Raw genomic sequence first — 21,125 nt, forward strand, 5'->3', positions numbered from 1 at the left:
GTTGATACATGTATTATTGTACAGTGCTTTATGTATTGTAACAAAAACATATTAAAAAATATTGTTTAGGTTGTCGACACATTGCATGGAAATGACTTGATTGGTCTGTATTTGTAGGTGCTTGTGTAAAATGATTGTTATACTTGTCAGATTCACCAAGATGCTTTTATTTCCCCCTGAATTAGTAAATGTTTCCCTGTAATGGGATTTTTTCAGGCTACTTTTCTAAAACTACCAAATCTGACTTCAAGGCACAGAGGGAATTAAAGCATTCTTTACCAAAATATCAGAATGACTGTTTTCCACTGTAAGACTTCAATAAATCACTGGAGGCCTTTCAGGAAAACAACTCTCAAGTTTCTAACTTGCAAATCCAGATCTGTAACAAGTTCTTTAAAGGTTGGCAAATCTACTAAGCCAGATCATATTACATACTGTACCCTCCCACCAGGTTACTCAACAATGTATCTCATATGCCTTTGATATCTGTCTTTCCCACAGGTAAGATAAAAGTGAGACATGATTAAATGTGACATCAGCTTTTTTACATTTACAGACATATACTGTAAGGTAATGCGGTTTCTGGGTGTAAGAGATGCATCAATGCATAGACTATTTTATCAGACAAAATCAAAAAGGAAAATACAAAAGGTGATACAGGTGTGTGCCTAATACCTATTATATTGAGCCCACTCTGATACGCTCCCACCAGCTTCTCGTCCCGTCACCGAGCTACTCAGAAGCCTATAAATAAACGGGCTTCGGTAATACAATTAAAGAGTGGAAATTTATAGCAGTGATTGTGGTCCCATCAGAGACCTCGTCATGTGTTTCCCGCCTGATCTGTCAAACTCTGTAAAAGCTCAAGGCTGCCGCAGAACAAAACCCAAACTTTCTTTAAAGCAGCAACGCACGAAATATTTTTAAAAACAAAGACTTGTAAGAACAAGTACACAAAGTAATTAACCCACGCAGTTGAACAAGAAAGAATACACTGGACATTTTAAAGACGGAACAATAAGCTTGCTACTGTAACCTGCAAATGATGCATATTTTCTACTCATGTTATATCAATCACACATTATGATCTGATACTATTTGCACACGAAAATGCAGTTTGACAAATCAGAACAGCTCGAAATTTCCTAAGTGTAGAGAAGCTACTATCACCGAAGGTCATAATAATGCTTACTCAAAAGCTAAACGAATACGTTCGAAAAAGTGTACAACAGGTTGCCCTTATTTTTAAATTAGTTTTAGAAATGTAATATACTGTATAGCTCTTTGTGGCTTAAGAAGTGGTCTCTACTGAAACATGTTTTCAAATATTTTTAAAAAATGAGTACAGAAATCTCACCGATCAGTGTAAGTTTCAGTAGGGAGGAATTTAACTGTTACGCTAGGGTTTTTGTATACAAAAGTTGAGAGTATTGTGGTGTAAGGAGAACAAACGCACTGTCATTCATTTTTACCTAAGGATAATTAGGCAATCTCAGAATTTAATATCGTCACGTGTTTTTCATAATTCATAATAAAAGCATACCGTTTGTGCTTTCTTTACCTGGAAGTTTGTTTTGAGGATGTAATCAAGTATTGTAGTTGGCGTGCTTGGAAGAAACTGGCACTGTAGGCGCTTACTGATAACTAAAAAATAAACTTCCAGTTTTTATTTGAAAACGGCGGTAGACAGAAAATTAGCGCCGCCTAAAAACATCGATATACTCCTGAAATAGTGACTTGTTTTCGGATAAACGTCTTGAATGGATCGCAGGCATAAACAATTTCTTCGAGAGCACAGATTGGAGCTTTCTAATCAGCTCGTATTAATTGACACCACCATAGTTCAATACTTGTATCAAGAAAATATTTTAACAGAAAGCCATGTGGAGGAAATAAGATCCCGGATAACAAACAAACAGAAAACACTCGCATTGCTGGAGATTCTCCCCACCAGAGGACCAAGGGCGTTTGAAACATTTCTGGAGTCTCTGAAGGAAGAGTTTCCGTGGGTGAGAGAGAAATTGCTCCAGGATTTAGAGAATGCGACTAGTGAAGTAAATTCAACAGGTAAGACTAGTGCCATGATTTAAACTCCACATTAACGCGTATGTGAAGTCTTCTTAGTTATATGTGTGGTAAACAGACCGACGTACAAGCAAAAGCAAAATACTCGATCAATAGTGGGCGGATGTGTTTCGTTGCAGAGCAGTAGTCCAACGGTGCAACTTTTGTAGCTGTCTTACATCACCACCTTCTTAAATCATTACCCTTTATTTAATCAACGTTGCAAAAAAGATTCCGTTAATCTGTTCAGAGGTCAGTTGAAATGAATACGTTCCAAGGCCATAAAAAAGCATCGCCGATGTATACCAAATATATTTCAAAGCTGTCAAAACCAGTTTTCTTCGATATGATTGTTTCATTTTTGTTTTCATATTTATATTTTGTCTTTAATTTGTTTTATCATTTTAAATGTCCTTTTTTCCCTCTTTGCTTTCGTTCCTGGTACAAAACCACATTCCTTTTAAATGACGGAACTGAACATCCGTCGATTCTCTCGCTGAGATGATCTGCACTTTTGCACATTGTCGTGCGGCAGGTTTTGGCGATGCAACTCGGTTCCTTCTGTAGGGATGTCTTAACAAAATTGCGGATTTAACTGAACTCGGTTGATGCTAACGTATTCTTAGACATTTTAAAAATCCAGAGTTCAAGGTTATGATTACCGCAATTACTACAACAAGATGTATTGCTCATTGTCTTTGTACAATAACCCAATATCTTAATTAAATTAGGACATTTTTTAGTAAACACTGGGGAACTTAAATTCCTTGTGTACTATTTTAAATACCCCTTTTATGCGTATAGTTTACAAAATTGACAGGTTTTTATTTAAGTTAATACATATTTCCTAATTATACAGGACTCGTGACACCGTAGGCAATTAACTTTCTGATCATATTGAATTTATTCAGGAACTTAAAAAGTTTAACAAGGAGTTTTATCTAACGTCTGACTGCTTTTAGTAGAGCTGTGTGTAGATGTATCATTAATATATTTTGTTGTTGAATTGGAACAGTGATCTAGAGTGGTGGTGTCCTTGATAGTTCCTCGACAGGGGAACGCTTTTGTTTGTGTCCTGTCAGTGGTGATTCATGCCATTTCCAGTAAACAAGTTTCGGTGCCAACCATGGAACGGGCTGCTCTTCAGCAGTGGTTTTGTTTGTTTGGCCATAACCTAAATGGCACTGTCCCATTGATCGAAAAGGACTGAGAAAAACGTAAACAGCTGGCTCCCACTACCGCTGGCAACAGCCATTACGTTTTAAGGGAGGAAGTGGAGCTTGGGGTTGTGTGACCGAAAGGATTCAGGGTCTTGCGCGCACAGATTTTTGTATAAATTAGGTCAGAGTTCTGGAAGAAAAAAGTAGGGCAGTCACAATCCTTTGAGTGCTGTCCTTGTTAAACAAAGAACTGCAGTATACATTGACCAGGTGTTGGCAGCATGATCTCGCTTACCCCTGACCCCTGTAACACCCTTTTTATAAAGGGAATACTTCTATAAATAACAAATGGTATTTAAAAAAAAATAACAAGTAAATTAATGGGGGCTCAGAGAACGGCCCCCTAAAAGAAGATTGAATAAGTGGGTGCTTTAGCTTAAATTTGGATCCCTTCATGACATGCATGTCCAAGAAGCAGAGAAATGTACGTATACTTTATTACACTTCCAAAGTAGTGTACTATCTTTAAAAATAACTTTTTTAGTTCGACTATTCTTTTCCGGTTCATGTTTTCGGTCCGTTCTTAGAGACAAAAGATATTCTATCTTAATGATCTCGCATTTTTTGCATGTCAGATTTTGTGATCATACTTAAATGTAGGCGTGTCGTTATCATTGAGTGTATTTAAAACAAAACGCACTATGCCTGGTTGGACACCATGATGCCAAAATTTCTCGTCTGAATGTAGTTCGTGTCACTATTCCCTAAGCAGCAGCATATGATGAGCAGGGCACTGCCAGGTTTAGGGTTGGGTGAATTCTTGAAGTGCTTTCTCGCATTTCCGGCAAACAGGGATTCTTGGGTCTTGCCCCTGACTAAGAGATGCACCACAGTCCACAGATCACTACTACTCTACTTGATAGAATTAGTGTGACTCTCCTGTCAGGCACTATAGGATTGTACTGTCAACACAGGGGCTGACAGGTGACTCTGCAGGTGGGTGTATCAGGGTCCATGTGGCTCATTCATTCTTTCTCTCGCAGTTGCTGGTCTGAGGGAGAGACAGTGCAGGAGTCACTTCTGCAGAGATTTAGGAACTACTATGATATTCTACTGCAAATTGTTTGTAATTTGTTTTCTTTGTTTACACCCAGGCTGCTTGTTCTGAAGAACTTTTGGTACCATTAGCTTTCTGACTTACCTTTCTGTTAATCGACGTGAGCAGAATGGTGCCTTACCAACACTTAGAATTTCAGAGAATGTTAACAATTTTTTAAAATAAATGTAAAAAAAATAAGTTTATTAGATATAGCCTGTAATGTGAACCCTGATTTTTGTCCCAGTTGCAAAACCAGTAGTTATTTCAAAGGTATGCTTTATTGTGAAAATGTTCTTTCTTTTAACTCAGATTGATTTTTGAAATTACCTGTTTACTGGGTTATGGGAGTCAGAAACAAGTTACCCATACTTGTTTTAAAGCTGATCCTTGGATCAATTAACTACCAACTAGTAACTGCCAAACACGTTAAATAGTCCAAATGGCATTTGTAACCTTTCTTATATTTTTATGGTTTTGATGGCTAATTCTGTATTTTTATTCGATAGAATAGGATCCATATATCACGATATGCTGTTTTGCTTCAAAGAGCACAAAGAGCACAAAGAGCCTACAGCTAAATGGAAATAATATGGAGAATGTTGGAATATACTGAGGTGTAGTCTGCCTGAAATTCACTATTATCGTCCAAGTATACATTTATGATGGGATATATGAAAAAATAAGCTGAGATACTGTAGGTAGGTTAGGTCCCCTTTTCAGGCCATAAAGGCCCATAGGGAACAGTGGACAAGGGCCATCACTTTTCTCAACCATCCGACACTGGAGGTGGAGGTGATGTGGTCACCATCAACACTCCGGCCGGCCTGTTACCCCCAGAAGGATTAACCCCCAGTACTCATTTGGAAAGCAGGCTGAGTGGTCCTGGGTGCTGGCTGGAAGGAATTGGAGAAAACTACATTGCTTGCCCCTACCTGGGATTGAACCCAGGACCTTCTGGTCAGGAGGTAGACGCCCTTGCTGTCTGTGCTACCACGGCTCCAGCTATTTAAACTGAACATGTCTAATTGAAAGACAAGCAGAATGTGCAGCTGCTCAGTTCTTTTAATGTGCATACAGTACTGTGCATTTAGTAAGAAGCTTGTATTACCAGTTTCATATCTGCATCAGTTCACCTTCTGGGTTTACTGCCTTTTTTTCTGAATCCATTAGGCTGTTCAGAGCTGCAGGCCACATTGCCAAAATTAGTTTCAAAGTAGAAATGTTTTCTTCTCTTATACAACAAATATGATGCACATTGTAGGCACTAAGAATACTAATGCATTGTACTTTGAGCCCCTGTCTTATTTAGTACTTTTCATGCATTTGCAGTTGTACGATATTCTGTTTTGCTCTTGGAATGGAAGGCTTCTACAGTATCATAAACCTGATTGTAACAAATTGCTGTCACATTGCACCTCAATTACCAACCACCTCTTTGTGCTCATAAGCCCCTCATATCAGATCACACTGTACCTGTAAGAATGATGGACATTAATGTGCCTAGATATTGTTTGTTTTTTGCTGATTAACAAGTTAAATTTAGACTTTTTAAGGCATAATCTCGGCACAATCCTACTTCCTTGTTCCATGCAAGCTCTTTTTAATTTGGAGCACTGCTATCAAGGTCAGATGCATGAACTGTATCCGCCTTTCTAGGAAAAATACCCAGTAATTAAAGCCAGTTGTCGACTGTTTTCCACCACTAAAGTGCAGAGCTTTTTATTGACTTATTCCATGCAGGCGGATAAATGAAAAAAAAAATTCTGAGAAGTCTGTTTCCAAGTGACTCATTTGTGCTAATAAATTCTGCTTTATCCTCTACAAAACATATTTAAAAATCAGATTTTCTGAATTTCAAAGATTACTATTGTTCAGTACTAAATCTAGCTATTCTTAGATGGTACAAGGGTACCGTCGTCTCATTTTCTAGTTGTTTTCATGTCATTTAAAGTTCCCAGCATACTATTTTTTTAATGACGTTAATGCTAGTACAGTCCGTCTAGTTGCTTCCATCAGTGATCAAGGATACCCTGTTATAAATTTGAACCTGTAAATTTCCAGTTTGGTTAGCACTGCTGCCTTACAGCGCTGGGGCCTTGGGTTAAATTCCTGGGGTGCTTTTATGTGGAGTATCCATGTTCTCTCCATGTCCGCGTGGCTTTTCCTCTCACAGTCCAATGACATACCAGTAGGTTAATTGGCTTCTGGGAAGACTGGCCCTGGTGTAAGTATGTGCGTATGTGTAAGTATGTGTCTGTCTGCCCTGGGATGGACTGGGGTCCCATCCAGAGTGTATCCTTCCTAGTGCTCGTTGCTTGCCAGGATAGGCTTTAGCTCCCTGTGACCCTGTACTGTATATACTGTAGTGGTTAGAAAATGGATGGATTTATACTATTTTGGAGGTGGCAGTCTGGTACGAGGAATTTCTTTAATTGTTTTTTTCTTTTTTGGGAGAATTTGCTGGGAAAAAATCATACCCTATTGATTTAATTTATTCCAGTTATTTGATAATCAAAACCCAGTGTTTTTTTTGGCAGCTGCCTTCCCAGGACCTGTAAATTGGTTCTAATCTACCTCCATATTTTACACTGCAGCTCAAAAGCTCCAGAAGCACCCCATACGACCTGCAGGGAGATCTTTAACCAGAGCAGTTTAGCTGTGCTGTGTTGGATGAGCCTTGTGTCCCGAGATGATCCCTCAGAAACAGGTCTCCTTCCATGAGGATTTTGTACAGTAATCTCGGATACTCCTATTAAGGAGCCTATGTCATAACTGTGGTTCTGGAGTTTTGGTGTTGCAGTGTAACTAACATTAAGTATGGAGATCTTTTTTCTAGTTTATTAAGGTGAAATATTTTTCTTATTATTTCCAAAGTTGTAACTGACTATACAGAATGGAAAAGCAACTTTTCATTTTCTTTATTGCAGAAAGGACTCTTGGTTTCTAGAATAAGAACCAAGGAGACATGGTCAGAAAGATTAAAAATAGTTTTTGACAAATAATAAACACAATATTTAGATTTATTTTTAAATACTAAAATGTTTCATTTTTCTGTGTGGACTTACTGAAGGCAGTAAATGAACTGGACCTTTGAGAAACCTACAAAGATTTAAACAATGGTTAACCGGACAGTAGAGTCTTTGCCAGTGGCAGTTGCAAAGAAAATTATTGGCTTTGCAAAGAAAGTAGTGGACTTATTTTATGCATCCTGTGCAGACAGTTTGACAGAACAAAAAGTCATTGTTTGCCTTTCTGTGTGATCAACAGCATTTACAGTAAATCATATTAATTTATTGTTCTCCCTTGAAAGTGAGCCTTCAAATGCCAGATTAAAGAAAGTGTACTGTACTTAAGTTGTATCTAAATTAACTCTACCCAGGTTTCTTTCAAAATCTGGCAGGAGGAGATCTTTTGATTAATTACCTACTAACAACCAAATGGGCTAGATGGGTAGAGTGGTCTTCTTTTGCTTGTGGCGGTTCTTAAGTTCATAAATAACTGGATATCTGACAGATTTTAAAGGGTGTAACTAGACTGAGGATAATAACTTTCAGCCAGTCATGTCAGAAGTGCAGAAAAGGATCATTTTTTAAAGATAAAAGCTGTAGCTAAAGACAGCATTTATGGTGCAACCACAGAGACTTTTAAGGGGGAGAGCATTCTGCTGACACACAAAATGTGAAAAGCTCGAAAAGGGCTTTTTTTTTACCAGAGAAAGGTTGGAATGAGCAATTATCGAGAGCGTAGCGCGAATTTAATGTAAGATGGCTGCAAGTGACGTTTATTTTTTAAACTTCTGCAACAGTTTCATATTTTCGTTTACACTGTTGGTGAATGAACACTCAGATGTTATTGGCATTTTGAAATTCACACAGAAAATACCTGCTACAATTAAATAGGCAGGTTTAATTTTGCACAGATGAGGTTTGCTGTAGAGCTGCTTTAAGTGATTTGATTTATGCAGTCTCCCAAGGCTGCCTTTAGAGAACACAAATCATGTAAAAGTGGTCAGCTGGGATTGGAGAGCAAATGGGAACGAACTCCCAAGTGAAAAAGAAGTTGATGTATATGCAGCATTTATTGCCACTGGCAATTGGTTAGTAAAAAGCTTTTTTTTTCTTTTCATACATACAGTTTTCATTTTCTCCTGTATGTTTCTGCAGCTTCTATTTTCTTAAAAAATAAGAATTTCTAGGAAGGGCCACAGAACATGATGAAAGCATTACCTAAGTAAAGCAGACGTTGTTCCTCCTAGTGAAGGGCTTTTATTGCGTGCTACAAGCCCAAATTTATGGCAGCCTGTGGTCATTATTTTTATTATGTTTGTGATCTTTAAGAAGACTTCCCGTCAGAAGAAACTGTGAAAGTATTATTTTTTGCTTTTTCAATACCTACATAAAGATCAACTTCTTTGCAGCAGTTAAGTGTGTCAGTCTGTAGTTAAAGAGACTGTGAAATTTAAAAAAATAACTGCTGGCTTGCAAGGAAATAGTTTTTTTTTTCTTTAAAGCTGAGCAAAGTTCAGAGAAACAAAATTGAACCAGGCCACCTTGTTAAATAAGATTAATATCGATAATTAGCTATAAAACTGAGTCAGAGCTGAATGTTTGTATTTGCTTTATTGGTGAACTGTTGGTTGCTCTAGTTTTACTCCAGTGGTTTTATTGCTGTCTGCTTTCCAGGAATCTTGGCAGGAGGAGACTTCCTGCCTGGGATATTAAACATGATGTATTTCAGTAGAGGCTGGGGTGAGGCACGAACATCACAAGAATGGAAACTTTTACATTTAGATCCCTTCGTGCTGGATTCTATTTTTAGGAGAAGCTGTTTTCTTTCCTGCAGTTTGAAAAACTGGCACGGGGAAAACTCTGGGTGTATGAGATTTCTTTTTCACATAACTTTAATCCTTAACTTCAGACAGAGGTTTCCTTTTGGCTGTGGATCAATATTATAACTACTGTGCACATCTACTGTAAACAATGCTATACTTTGGATTGTACTGTATGTTAGGATAGTGTTTTCTTAAAAGAAAAATCCCAGTTTTTTAAAACGGTGCCACTCTTCTGTCTTTCAAGGGTAAGGGTTTACTTTTTAAGGGTGCCTTTATGTTGCTGGTCGAGCAGCTGTGGCAGTCTGTGTCCGGAGTGCTGTAAATCCTATTTCCAGTGACCGTCAGAAGGATTTGTGTTTGTTCTTGCCTTTTTTCCTTCCTCAGGCTGATCTAGGGGCGGTATTGAGTTGTATTATACATGCTTTTATTCCATATTAAAACAAATTTAATTTATAGAGATTCCTTTATACTTTGGTGTTGAAAGAGAGTGTAATGTAGAGGTTTTTGTCTAATGAAGTAGACATGTCAGAATAACTTGCTCCTCAGCCTGCCTGTTATGCTTTTTCATGTCATGTGTATCATTCTGAAACAGTCATTTCTATTAATGCGTTTATTGGAAAAAGTGACAACGGTGATACTGTGCTTGAGTGAGACACTGCCAAGCTGCGTTTCAAGACATTTGCATTGAAGTCCTTAAAATGTAAACCATTGAAATCCTGAGCTCCAGAAAGTGTCAATTTATAATGAAAAAATAGAATCTGTAAACAATTCTCATGTAAATTCAATTTTCTAACAATTGAACATTCTAAAATGAAATTTTTTTATATTTTTTCATTTTGCCAATTTGAAATAACTACTATGAAGTAAGTTTTAAAAACAACCCATTGCAAAAGTTTTTTTTTATAATTCCTCAATATTTAACATTAATAATCTCATATTGGTCTTTTTCTCTGAATTCTCTGTTAATTGGCAGAGCTAGCAGTATTGATGTTGGCCTCTCATTTGGCATTGGTACAAAATCTTGTTTTGTCTGAAATTTCATTTTCTATCAGTAGCTACCAGGAAAACTGCCATCAGCTCCAGATGTTTGCTTCTTTTTAGGGTTATTGAATCAAATACAAATAAGCACAAAAGACCTCCGATTTTAAATGTAATCTGAATTTCTAAAAATTATCTGAGTAAAGAAGAACTGCAGTTTAATGTAGGTTTGAACAGTTTTGAATTTGAAAATTATGGATCTGTTGCTTTTGTTTTCCTTCTATAAGAACGTAGGAATGATTACCAATGAAAAGAAAGCCCTTGGCCCATCTTGCTTGTTTGGATTGACTGAATAACCTAGGAATTCTACTTTGCCCAGTCTTAAAGATTGACGTGGGGGTCAGCTTCTTGAAGATGTCTGCTGATGTGCCTTGCCCATGCAGAGGGTGTAGAGGTGAACGGAAGTGATTAGCTCCTGGTTTTTGACTGAAAGGGTCTGAAATGGAAAGCATAATGTCTGTAGTGTGGGGTCAAGCCTATAATGTGAACAAGGGTCTCTATTTTGATTAAATGGGTCAGGAACCCCAGTTGTATGGTATCCAGCCATGCTTTGGAACAAAAGAGAGGCTGTGGAAGAGAAGATGTCATTTCGTTCATCTTGACCATTTGGTTACTAGTATACTTTAGTGATCTAAGCACTAGTATACCTTTGTGAAGTCTTCTGAGTTCATCAGTGCCTCTCAGGACTTTTAAGTACCTGAATCAAGTCCCCATGTAATCCTTTGTGTTTCAGGCTAAACATACTCAATTCCCTTAATCTGTCTGAGTCTGACATTCCCTTCAGGCCAGGAATAGGTCTGGTGTCCAGGAATAAGTACTAGTGTAAGGCAATGCCTTTAAAAGACTGTTTATATAATATATAGAGCCTGTTAAGGTGATTTAAGGTGATACCCAAGGTGTCCTGGTTTGGCCTTTTCTTCTGCTACCACTTCAGTTTGTTCTTTGGTATGAAAGGGTAAGCAAGCCTATCCTTTGTTACCCTCCAAGTTGAATACTTTCATGTTGAAGGGTTAAGGCATTGCGTTTGAAGATATTATGTCCATGAAAAAAACAAATTTCCGTTCATCAGAAAACATACTTCTACGCTATGTACCAATGAGGCTGAGAAATATAAAAATTTTAAAGATGAAGAAGGAGCAAAAGTGTTGCTATTTCTTAATCTGATTGCTAAATTGCCTAATCTAAATCACAAGCTAAGAAAGAGAGCAACAACAATTTTATTAGCTTTAATGCAGATCTCTGCTGAACCACTTGAAGATTAACGAGCATCTGTTATTTTTTGGAAACGGTTCTGCAGTAATAATGGTTAAGGTCCACAGAATGTGAAATTGTATTCTGCTGGTTAGCCGCAAGGATATACACTAAACTTTGGAATGTGAGATCTAGGAATGAAATACTTGGCTTAGAGAAAACGAGCTGTGTTTTAGGGCCAGGAGATGGAGGATGTTAAAAACATGGGTTAAAAGCTACAGTAGATACAGTAAGTTGACACTTTTCCAGGGTGTTTGAGAAGGAATAGTTTTACTTTTCTTGCCTTATTATTAATTTTGAAACTGCAGTACTCATCTATCTTGTGTTGTGGTAATCCTCCACACCTTTTAAAGCAGTTCTGGTGCACCAAAACATAATCCAGGGTTAATGGGTTATTTGTTTATTTCTTATGAAACATGATTAATGCAGATTTTTCTCATATGAAGAGGACAATTACACAAGACATGCAAGAAATCACATTTCAAAATGCTGGAGATGAGTAAGGTAACCCCAGGATAAATTGGGCCCTCATTATTTGAGCACATAATTTGGTATAATGTTCTGTTGTCCATGGTACATTAGACATCAGACATCAGATATCTCTCCAATATCCATGAGAGAAAATATTACATTGAAAGATAACATTGAACATTGAAAGATAACAAAGCTTCTTGCTGGTTAAAGTGAAGTGATTGAAATGCATTATTTTCCAACAGTATCAAAGGTCCCATAGTTTCTATATTGATTTAACAAGAAGGCACTAGATCAGTTTTCTTCTAGAGTCAATGTTGCCTCAAAGCCAAGAATCAGTACAGTATATAAATATCAGATTGTGATCAATGGGTGGGCAGAAATTGCTGATGCTGTTGTGAGAAATGAAATAAACTTTGTCAAAGTGTGTTTATTGTAGGACCCAAGAAGCTAGTCTTATAATAATATACAAGAAGAATATCTACAACATGCCCTTATAAAGGAGTGTCCTGAATGTTTGAAATCCTTGTTTATGGAGATCATTTTTGAGCTGGTGACATTGCATATTTACATTTGTACATTTTACAATATCTGTTAGCAACTTGCTAAGAGTGGGTACTACTGTATAAGTGTTCCAGTGCTAACCTACTCACGTAGGTTTGTGTGAGTATAAAGGTGATAATTAATAGCAACCAAATATTTGCCCCATCTGGGCTGATGCTGATCATTTTCCTAAAAACACATATCGGTTGACATTATCAGCTTGACAGTGTACTGATTGACCTTAGTTTAATGCTGAAGAACATTTGTTTTTGAAATCATAGATACTGTGCAAAGATGAACCCAGTTGCCCCAGCCTTGGTCGTAATTTTCTGTGTCTGCTGGTTCTCAGTCCAGCTGAGCTCTATATTAACAGTTCTATCTGATGGCTCGATTGACTTCCTTGCTTATTTAGACTTTTATTTAATTTGTTTCTTCAAGTCAGTTCTGAGGGTTAAAACATATCCAACTCTAAGGGGGATACTGTTTCCAACAATTTCAGCAGACAGAACTTTCCTCAGCTTGTTCATAGGCTTGTTGTTAGTTCTGACTGACAGCTCTTACCAATTGAGAAACAGACACTGGTCCAATTTGTAACAATTCAGGGAGCACACGTGCATGAGTGCCATCCTGAAACTCGGAGGCCCATTTGACTGTTTTCAACTCAGATTTGTAGTTTACAATACAGTACATCCACAACAGAAAATGTAAAACATTTATAGTGCTTAGAACTGGCAAAAAGCAGAAGACCCAGGGGTTAGGAACTACTAGAATATACATAAGACAACAGAAGTTTGAGTTTTGAAAGAGCACCTGTTTGTTGTGAAGATTCATATTGTACTGGCTGAACAGTACAAGGTTAATTCTTAATGCTTAATGCTTAATGCAATACAGCAGAGGCTCTTCTATATTGAATGGCTGAGAACAGCAATCGTGTTCTGTGGTATCGTAGCTTATTCCTGGCAGAGAATCTGTCAGTGTGGAGGATTCCAGGAAAATAGGCTTACTGGGATATTGTTCACAGAGGATCAGTCAAGGATATAACTCGCATGCTCTCTGTACAGTTTTTACCTGTAATTGTGCAGGCCACAACAGAGGTGTTCAAGCTGTTTTTTTCCTCTCGGTTCAAGGAAGACGAGTGGCATGATCTTTATTGTTTCCAAGAAATAGTTTGAGTTCTGTATATCATTTCCATCTTCTTCCTTAGCATAGCCATAGCGGTATTGAGTTTCTTTGGCTAAAATTGAGTTATACAATAAGTGCATTTCAAAGTAAATGTAATGCATAGAATGTTTTACTTTGGTAATGTTAATACTTCCAGCCAATTTACCCTTTTTATATGGTTCAGTGCATTCTTTAAATTGACCTTGCCAGGAAAAGTAGAACACAGAGTTTTGATTTTTTGAGAATCCTGCTTTGGCACTGGCATTGACTAGTCACATGGTCTAATACAATGTGTTCAATGTGTTTTTCTATGTCTGTAATTCATGATACAGTAATTTTCAATGTTTTCATCGCTGTGTTATGTTTCTAGGGACCATTATACTTCTTTACAATGAACAAATGTTTGGTAATCTGTTGCAGTTAAAAAAAAAAATTAACATTTCACACGAGTGAAATGAAGTTTTAAGGTCCCAAAACCTGTTCTTTTGAAATTCAGTCTTTCTCAAGCCTTTCGGATGTCTGCCTATTCCCTTGTGAGCAATAAGCAAAGGAACAGATTGCTCTTCTGTAAAGAATGTTGTGCTTTCATTCTTGTTAAATTGTAACTCTCAGAGACTAACACATAAAAAACAAACTTTCATAGTTTGAAAGGTCTTGTAGCAAAGTCTGCAGTACATTTGACATCTTAAACTAAATATCTGTGCCAGCATTTGCCAGAAATTCACACGTGTTTTAAGCAATCTTCTGGATCTATATACCTTGTAGTGTGGAGTCCTTAAGATGTCATGCAATTATTGTGGTTCCCTGATGTCTCAGCTGGTTCAGGATATGGCTGCCAGTTATTGATTCCCCAGGCCACAGTGCACATCTGACCAGGTGCTGAAGGGGTTGGGCGAGGTTGACCACAGTGTCCCCAGCACGACCTACCTAACTGCTTATCCATCCCTTTTTTAACTGCTTCAGTCAGTACAGAATTTCTGGTGAGCCAGAGGCTATCCTGGCAAGCAGTGGGTGTAAGGCAGGATACAGCCTGGATGTGACACTACTCCATCGCAGGGACGACAAACGCAGACACGTACACACTCACGCCAGGGCCAATATTCAGTGAAAAACAAGCTATTGCAAAAGTGTTTTTTTTATAATTCATTAATATGTAACATTCGTGATCTTGTTCTTTTTCTTTGAATGCATCCATCTGTTTTCTAACCACTTAACCCAGTTCAGGGTTGCGGGGCAGCTGAGGTCTGTCCCAGTAAGCACTGGGTGCAAGGTGGAATACACCCTGGATGGAATACTAGTCCATCGCAGGACACAATTTTCCCAGAAGCCCTTTACTCTACCAGTATGTCTTTGGGCTATAGGAGGAAACAAGAGCACCCTGAGGAAATCCACACAAACCCAGGGAGAACATACAAACTCCAAGGCCCAAAAAATTTAATCCAAGGCCCCAGTGCTTTGAGGCAGCAATTCCAACTGTTTTGCCACTGTGCCACCTACGAACCACTTCTGTTAACGTTAATTTACCACATTTCAGGATATGAAACAATATGGAAATCTATCCCACAGAAAACCTCTTTTTTTTGTTCAGAACATGATAGCATTAACAACCTCAGCAAATTAAATTAGCTTGCTTTCAGACTTTCATTTAGTACACAGTAAAAATAAACTACTCTCTGTTATTGAAAGCTGTAGTACCACTCAGGAGGGCATTGGCAGGGATTCAGCTGTTAGTTGCTATCTCTGTGTGGTAATTTCATATAATGAGATTCATTATTGCTAATTTCTTTCTACTTCTTCAAAAGTATTTTAGGAATATACAATAAAAATGCACATGGCCTTAGCTTGACTTTTTTTTTAACTAAAAAGAATTCCTAGAAAAAGTAACAACCCCCCCCGCCCCCCTTGCTGTTTCTTGGAAACCTCAATCCTTTCCTTTATAGAATTGTAAAGCATTCAGTTGCTTCCATACTCCTTTTATTTACAATGTAGCTCTTTGTCTGTTTTATGATGTCTTGTATTGCTTTGAACACACAAAAAATTAACATGTCCTTAATCTGTAGCTTGTGTTTAAACAGTCAAGGTCCAGTGGTATCCAGGAAGTAATTTGGAAATAGCCAATGAAAATGTTTCTATGTTTGAAAAAATGTTAAGTTTTGTAGTACAGCACATGGGTTGTTAGAGTACAAATGGACTTAATAGCTTAATGTGTGCTGGAAACAGAATACTGTGAAGTGTTCTTAAACTAGAGTTTAACAGGTTGTGATGTTTGTGTTAAAAAAACTATAAAAAAGTGTTCTTTAGTTAAACTGCTAATTACACTCTGCATAATTGCTTGTTTTGTTTTTTACATTATAAATAGGATTGGAATAACAAGCAGTGCATATAGTAATTTTGTTTAGCTTATACTGTACAAGAAATAAATGTGGATTTCCATGAAAACAGTCACACAACCTTTATTGTTTACTGCTGCCCTATTTAATTCGCAGTACAGTGCACTTTCAGTGCAATTACTGTCTCGGTCTCTAATAAAATTTCTTAGAATAATGTGACAGTCACTGACTTCTGGATATTACAATCTTCAGTTGCAATTCAGGACTATGATGTAATATTAAGAGCATATTGGCAATCGATAAAATTAATGCTTTAAAAACAGGGATGACCTAAATTTCTTCAGTGTATTTCTTCATAAGAATTAATCTTGCCTAAGCTTCTCTTAGGAACATTAAAGTTACATTCAATCTAAAGGCTTCATTTGTAGCAAAATCACATTTAAAATGTTGGTTTCACTTTTCCTTTGTCTATTTAAGTTGGGAATCCTCTTAATGTGACGTTTCCTTAATGTGTGTTTTCACTTGGTAGGATATACATTTAATTTCCCTGGGACCTTACATTCTATTTTACCAGTCTGCAAACCAGAAATCATTTTCCTGGTTCTTCAGTTTTTCTTGAGTATTACAAACCACTAAAGTGTGCCAACAGCATAGGTCTGTGGATGTTAGTCATAATTTAGGCCTTTGGAAGATGCACTGATCTAGTATAGTACAAAAATAAATGCTGAATTTCTGTTGATCTTGTTTGTACTAGCCTATAAGCAACACAATTACGCAAGTGTCTTGAAAATCCGTGCTGTATTTTGTTGTATGCCGAGATTAGAATATTGTACTGTATATGGGGATTGGTCAATTTGTCAAAACATGTCAAAATAACAGACATTTTTATTTTGATGTTGTTATTATTAAGATGACAATTTGAACGACAGTTATCAGTTAGAACCACACCCAATTCCCAGGAATATTTTAGTTATCGGGAATATGACTTCCTTTTTGTAGCAGTCGCACTAGACATTTGTTTTGAACCGGCTTCACATGAGTGAACTGACGATGCTGATTACGATCTGTCATCAGCTGAGCCGCCCCGCAGGGGGAAAGTCAAAGATAGCAGAGTGTGTGGCCGCCACCGTTGGAAGCTGTTCAGGCTTGGATTACTGTGACGCATGCTTCGCAGCAGGTTGCAGATGCTGTCTTGTGGAATCCTGTCCTGCTCCCGTTGTACAGCCTGTGTACTGGTCTCTGAGCCCCAGATGTCACATGCTGTCCAAGCTCCTCCCACTGATTCGATAAGGACTCTGTAGCCTGGGGCTGTGTGTTATCCAGCTGGAATATTGTCACATCAGGATAAACCCACAGAAGGGGGCAGCGAATGAGACCCCTGAAATTGCTCAGTACAATAGTTATGTTGCTATTGATCAGTCACTACACATGGAGTTCTGTAGCAGCTACAGTAGGTAGCTAGACTAGACCAGAACACCTGGATCTCCCTTTCAATTTGTCTTTTGTACACAAGAATTAGTGCATCGCCCTAATTGTGCCCCACTTCATAACATAAATAAAGGCAGTTTTTAGAATCTTTGATCACTAAAGAAGACTTGGGTCCATTGCCAGTGGATCCACCTGAGGTGACCCGGCACAGCCTCCAGTATACTGATGGGTACAAAGGCAATTTTCTTGTGAAAATCGCTGGGCATGTTGGTTTTTTTTCTTTCTTTCTTTTCACCAGGTTTGACATTCAACAGTTTAAATCATGTCATCACCTGTGCCCAATCTGCTTTCTTGCTGATGGGGGTGATTTATTGCTTGTGGAACTGTCGGAATCACTCATGTGCATCCCGTCCAGTCATGAATGATGAAATGCAATTACCCTGGTCTTGGTAACGCAGTCAGAGCCAGGTTCTAGATATCTAGGGTCTAGCTTACACCTTGTTTCACCCAGATGAATCTGGTACAGTGTGGAATGACGCAGACCTCCGGGAATGTGGTATTTCAGTTACAATACAATAAAATCACTTCCATAGGAGGTTTCCAAACAATGGAAGACAATACTAGGTTCCTTTAAGGTGTAAAAAAAAAACAGAATAAGAGCTTATAGAAGGAGGAGCACTCAGTTCTTTTGCTGTCCCCTGCCTTGCACCTGTTGATTGCTGGGATAGGCTTGCCCCCCTCCATGACCCTGAATTGGATGAAGTGGTTAGAAAGTGGATGAATATATGTTAATTATTATCCACATCATCCATTAATCAAAGTTGTTGTTCTTCTCAAAGTGATTTTCTGTGTTTTCCTTACAGAACCACTTCTGCAAATTTCAGAAGAAATGCTGAACAGTGTGCCTTCTGACAAGCAGCTGAACAAACTCGTCGGTAGGCTGGGACCAGAATGGGAAACCCTACTTCTGGATCTTGGTTTGTCCAGCAATGACATTTACCGCTGCAAAGCCAACCACTGTCTCAATGTGCAGAGCCAGGCCTTAGCAGCTTTTGTGTTGTGGAAGCAAAAGTTTGGGAAGCGGGCAACTGTGAGGTGCCTTCATAACAGTCTGCTGACAGCGGAAATAGACACCTCTGTCGTAGATGACATATTCCAGTAAAAGAGCAGCATTACTGATTGGATTAATGTGCTGGAATTCTAAGTCTAAAAACAGAGCTGTTGACAACATACTCCAGTGTCAGCTTTCCTGGAAACAGGACATTTGGCCTTTTGTATGTTTCTAAATGAGTAACTGTCTTCATATGCCTCTTCAAGAACTATTGATTTTGATGCCACCCCACACTACAGACTGTGTTACAAAGGGAAACAGCATTTAAAGTCATGGTGCACATTGTACACAAGAAGGTTACACTGAAATGTACTTAGTTACCCTGTGGTTAAAGTGAGTTTCAAGTGTATTTTTACAACATATGTTTATATATACATGTTTTTAAAAATATATTTCTAATTCTGATGTATTTAATGTTTTTGCATTCCTATTTAATTATGAATTTTTGCACAGACAGCTGTCATTAATTTATCAAATTGAGTGAAATGCATTTTAGACAAAGTAAATTTTATGATGTATTCCACTTCCACAAAATCTTCACCTGCAGGAATTTAAATTCAAATAATTACATAAATGCAATAGGTTTTGCAACCACTGCAAGACCTGAATTAGACTACATACAACTGAAAAACTGTAAAGTGCAGTGTGCAGTTCATCTCATCACTGTTTTTAGTACTCTTAGTGAAAAACTTTAATTGTCCTTGTTCAAAGAAACCATTCATTTTGGAAGCACCTTTGTTGCACTGGCTTCCATAGAGCTCTCAGTCTTCCTCAAATCCTTTTAATCTTGCAAAGGAGGTTTCTCACTTGAATAGTAAAGCTATGTCATACACCCACTTAAATGAGGTTACCTTGAAGTTCTTAATGGAAACTTGTCTTGCAGAATTTAGGCAGCAAAATGGCGCAGTGGTTACCATTGCTGTCTTGTAGCGCTGAGGTCCTGGGTTCAATTCCTGGGGTGTTCGTGTGGGTTTTCTCTGGGTGCTCTGGTTTTCTCCCACAGTCCAAAGACATACTGGTAGGTTAACTGGCTTCAGGGAACTTTGGCACTGATGTCAGCCTGTGTGTGATTGTCCCTGTCTGCGACTGACTGCTGTCCCATCCAGGATGTACCCTGCCTTGTGTCCGTTGTTTGCCTGGATAGGCTCCGCGACCCTGTACTACATAAACAACTAACAGAAGAATGGATGGAATTAAGTTCAGTTAAGAAGCAGATCCAATTAATATAAGTGGCACAGACTTGGAATTATGAGCCCCAAACACTACGTGTATCAACTATATGTGTATAGACATTGCTGACATTTAGTTCTTTTAAATATTTTAAATGAACATATTAAAGATGGTCCTTGGAGTACTAATTGTTGTTTGGTACTGATGTTGTGTGTTTCATCTTCATTGCCTCCTGGTGAGCTATTTGACAGATACAAGCCTATGCCCACATCTTGGCAGATAATGTACCAAGCTGCATGGGGTGGTGAGGCTCTTGGCAGGGAGCCTTACTGGAAAGAACACCCTGTTCCTGGATGTATTCTGTGTATTCAAAACTTGTAACCATGAGATAAGAAAGACTCCTGAGCCAAACCTTGTTGCAACACACCGGAAAGCCAGGGGTGATCGTGGAATGTCCATGTGCACTGTACCCAATTGCATTTAAAATATCATGCAGTTTCCTTTTTTTCCCATTTTGAAGAGCTATGCACTGTGTGTGCAGAATTATGTAATGGATTCTGTTTCACAAAACAATGTGAGCCTGTACTGTATATTTCTTTATAAATAATCCCTGAGAAATAATATTCTTAGTACATGGGTAGAATATACAAAGGCTCTTATCAACAATGTGTGGAAGGTTGAGTCTATGTTGAAATACTTTATAATTTATAATATGTATTTATGGACAAGGAAATGGAAGAAGATAAGTTTTTACATAGATCTACTCGGTTCCTGGAATAGTTCTATTTTCTGAAGTAAGTAAAAGCTGAGTATTTAAAATGAAAATCTGTTGTGGCATAAATTTCACCCATTATTACAAAAATACGTTTTCTGGGGGTACCTCAAATGGGTGAGTAACTGTTTCCTGGAGTTTTATAAATGTATTTAATATTCTGGGATGTGCAGTACATGTGATTCAGATGGCACTGTTTTTTCAGGGTGTCCCTTTCATTTTGCATTAATGTTTTATCTTTGTATCACAGCAGTTGGTTTGCAAATTTATGCTAGGATAAAACTAAATACCTATGAAATGTTGATGACGACTGTAACTTCACACCAAAATTAGAGCTGTATGCAGTATAAATTGTGGTTAATGCTTTTATACAAAATCAATTAATCACAATTGTTCAGTTTGTTCAACCACTGCCATATGATTTACTACTACTACTAATCACCCTTTCCAAGAATCCTGAGGAATGTTTCTGTTGTTACAGAGTAAACGGTCATAGTTAACTGTGAAAAGATAGTTGGCATAATTTAATTGATTTGTAAACATAAAACTTTTGGAAGGCTTTAACATTTAACCCTATCTCCTCAGTTTATAAAAAATATTTTGGCTGTGCTGCAGATCAAATACGAGTTTTATACTGAGTATTGGTAATGGGACTATTGTAGTATTTGCATGAAAGATTTTTGGATTTATTATGTA

At 37.8% G+C, this 21,125-nt stretch overlaps 1 protein-coding gene and 1 long non-coding RNA gene across 2 annotated transcripts in view; one reads left to right on the top strand and one right to left on the bottom strand.

Moving 5' to 3' along the window:
- Positions 1–1,216: 1,216 nt before the first annotated feature.
- Positions 1,217–19,845, top strand: cradd (CASP2 and RIPK1 domain containing adaptor with death domain). The gene is made up of 2 exons (XM_006633368.3): positions 1,217–2,067; positions 18,240–19,845. Exons 1-2 carry the CDS (start codon positions 1,761–1,763, stop codon positions 18,536–18,538), a joined length of 606 nt encoding a protein of 201 aa, XP_006633431.1. The 5' UTR covers positions 1,217–1,760; the 3' UTR covers positions 18,539–19,845.
- Positions 19,572–21,125, bottom strand: part of LOC107078008 (uncharacterized) — a 36,824-nt gene continuing 35,270 nt past the window's right edge. Inside the window, exon 3 of the long non-coding RNA XR_001478984.2 lies at positions 19,572–19,659. This is a non-coding gene — a long non-coding RNA (uncharacterized lncRNA). The remainder of the gene's footprint in view (positions 19,660–21,125) is intronic.

Source organism: Lepisosteus oculatus, chromosome 7 (genome assembly GCF_040954835.1).
Source record: "Lepisosteus oculatus isolate fLepOcu1 chromosome 7, fLepOcu1.hap2, whole genome shotgun sequence".
NCBI classification, from domain to species: domain Eukaryota; kingdom Metazoa; phylum Chordata; class Actinopteri; order Semionotiformes; family Lepisosteidae; genus Lepisosteus; species Lepisosteus oculatus.

Excerpts from the sequence above, each read along its gene's own strand:
- cradd (XM_006633368.3), top strand. The coding sequence starts at position 1,761 with ATGGATCGCAGGCATAAACAATTTCTTCGAGAGCACAGATTGGAGCTT. Across the intron at positions 2,068-18,239 it reads TAGTGAAGTAAATTCAACAG|AACCACTTCTGCAAATTTCA; the intron begins GTAAGACTAGTG and ends TTTTCCTTACAG.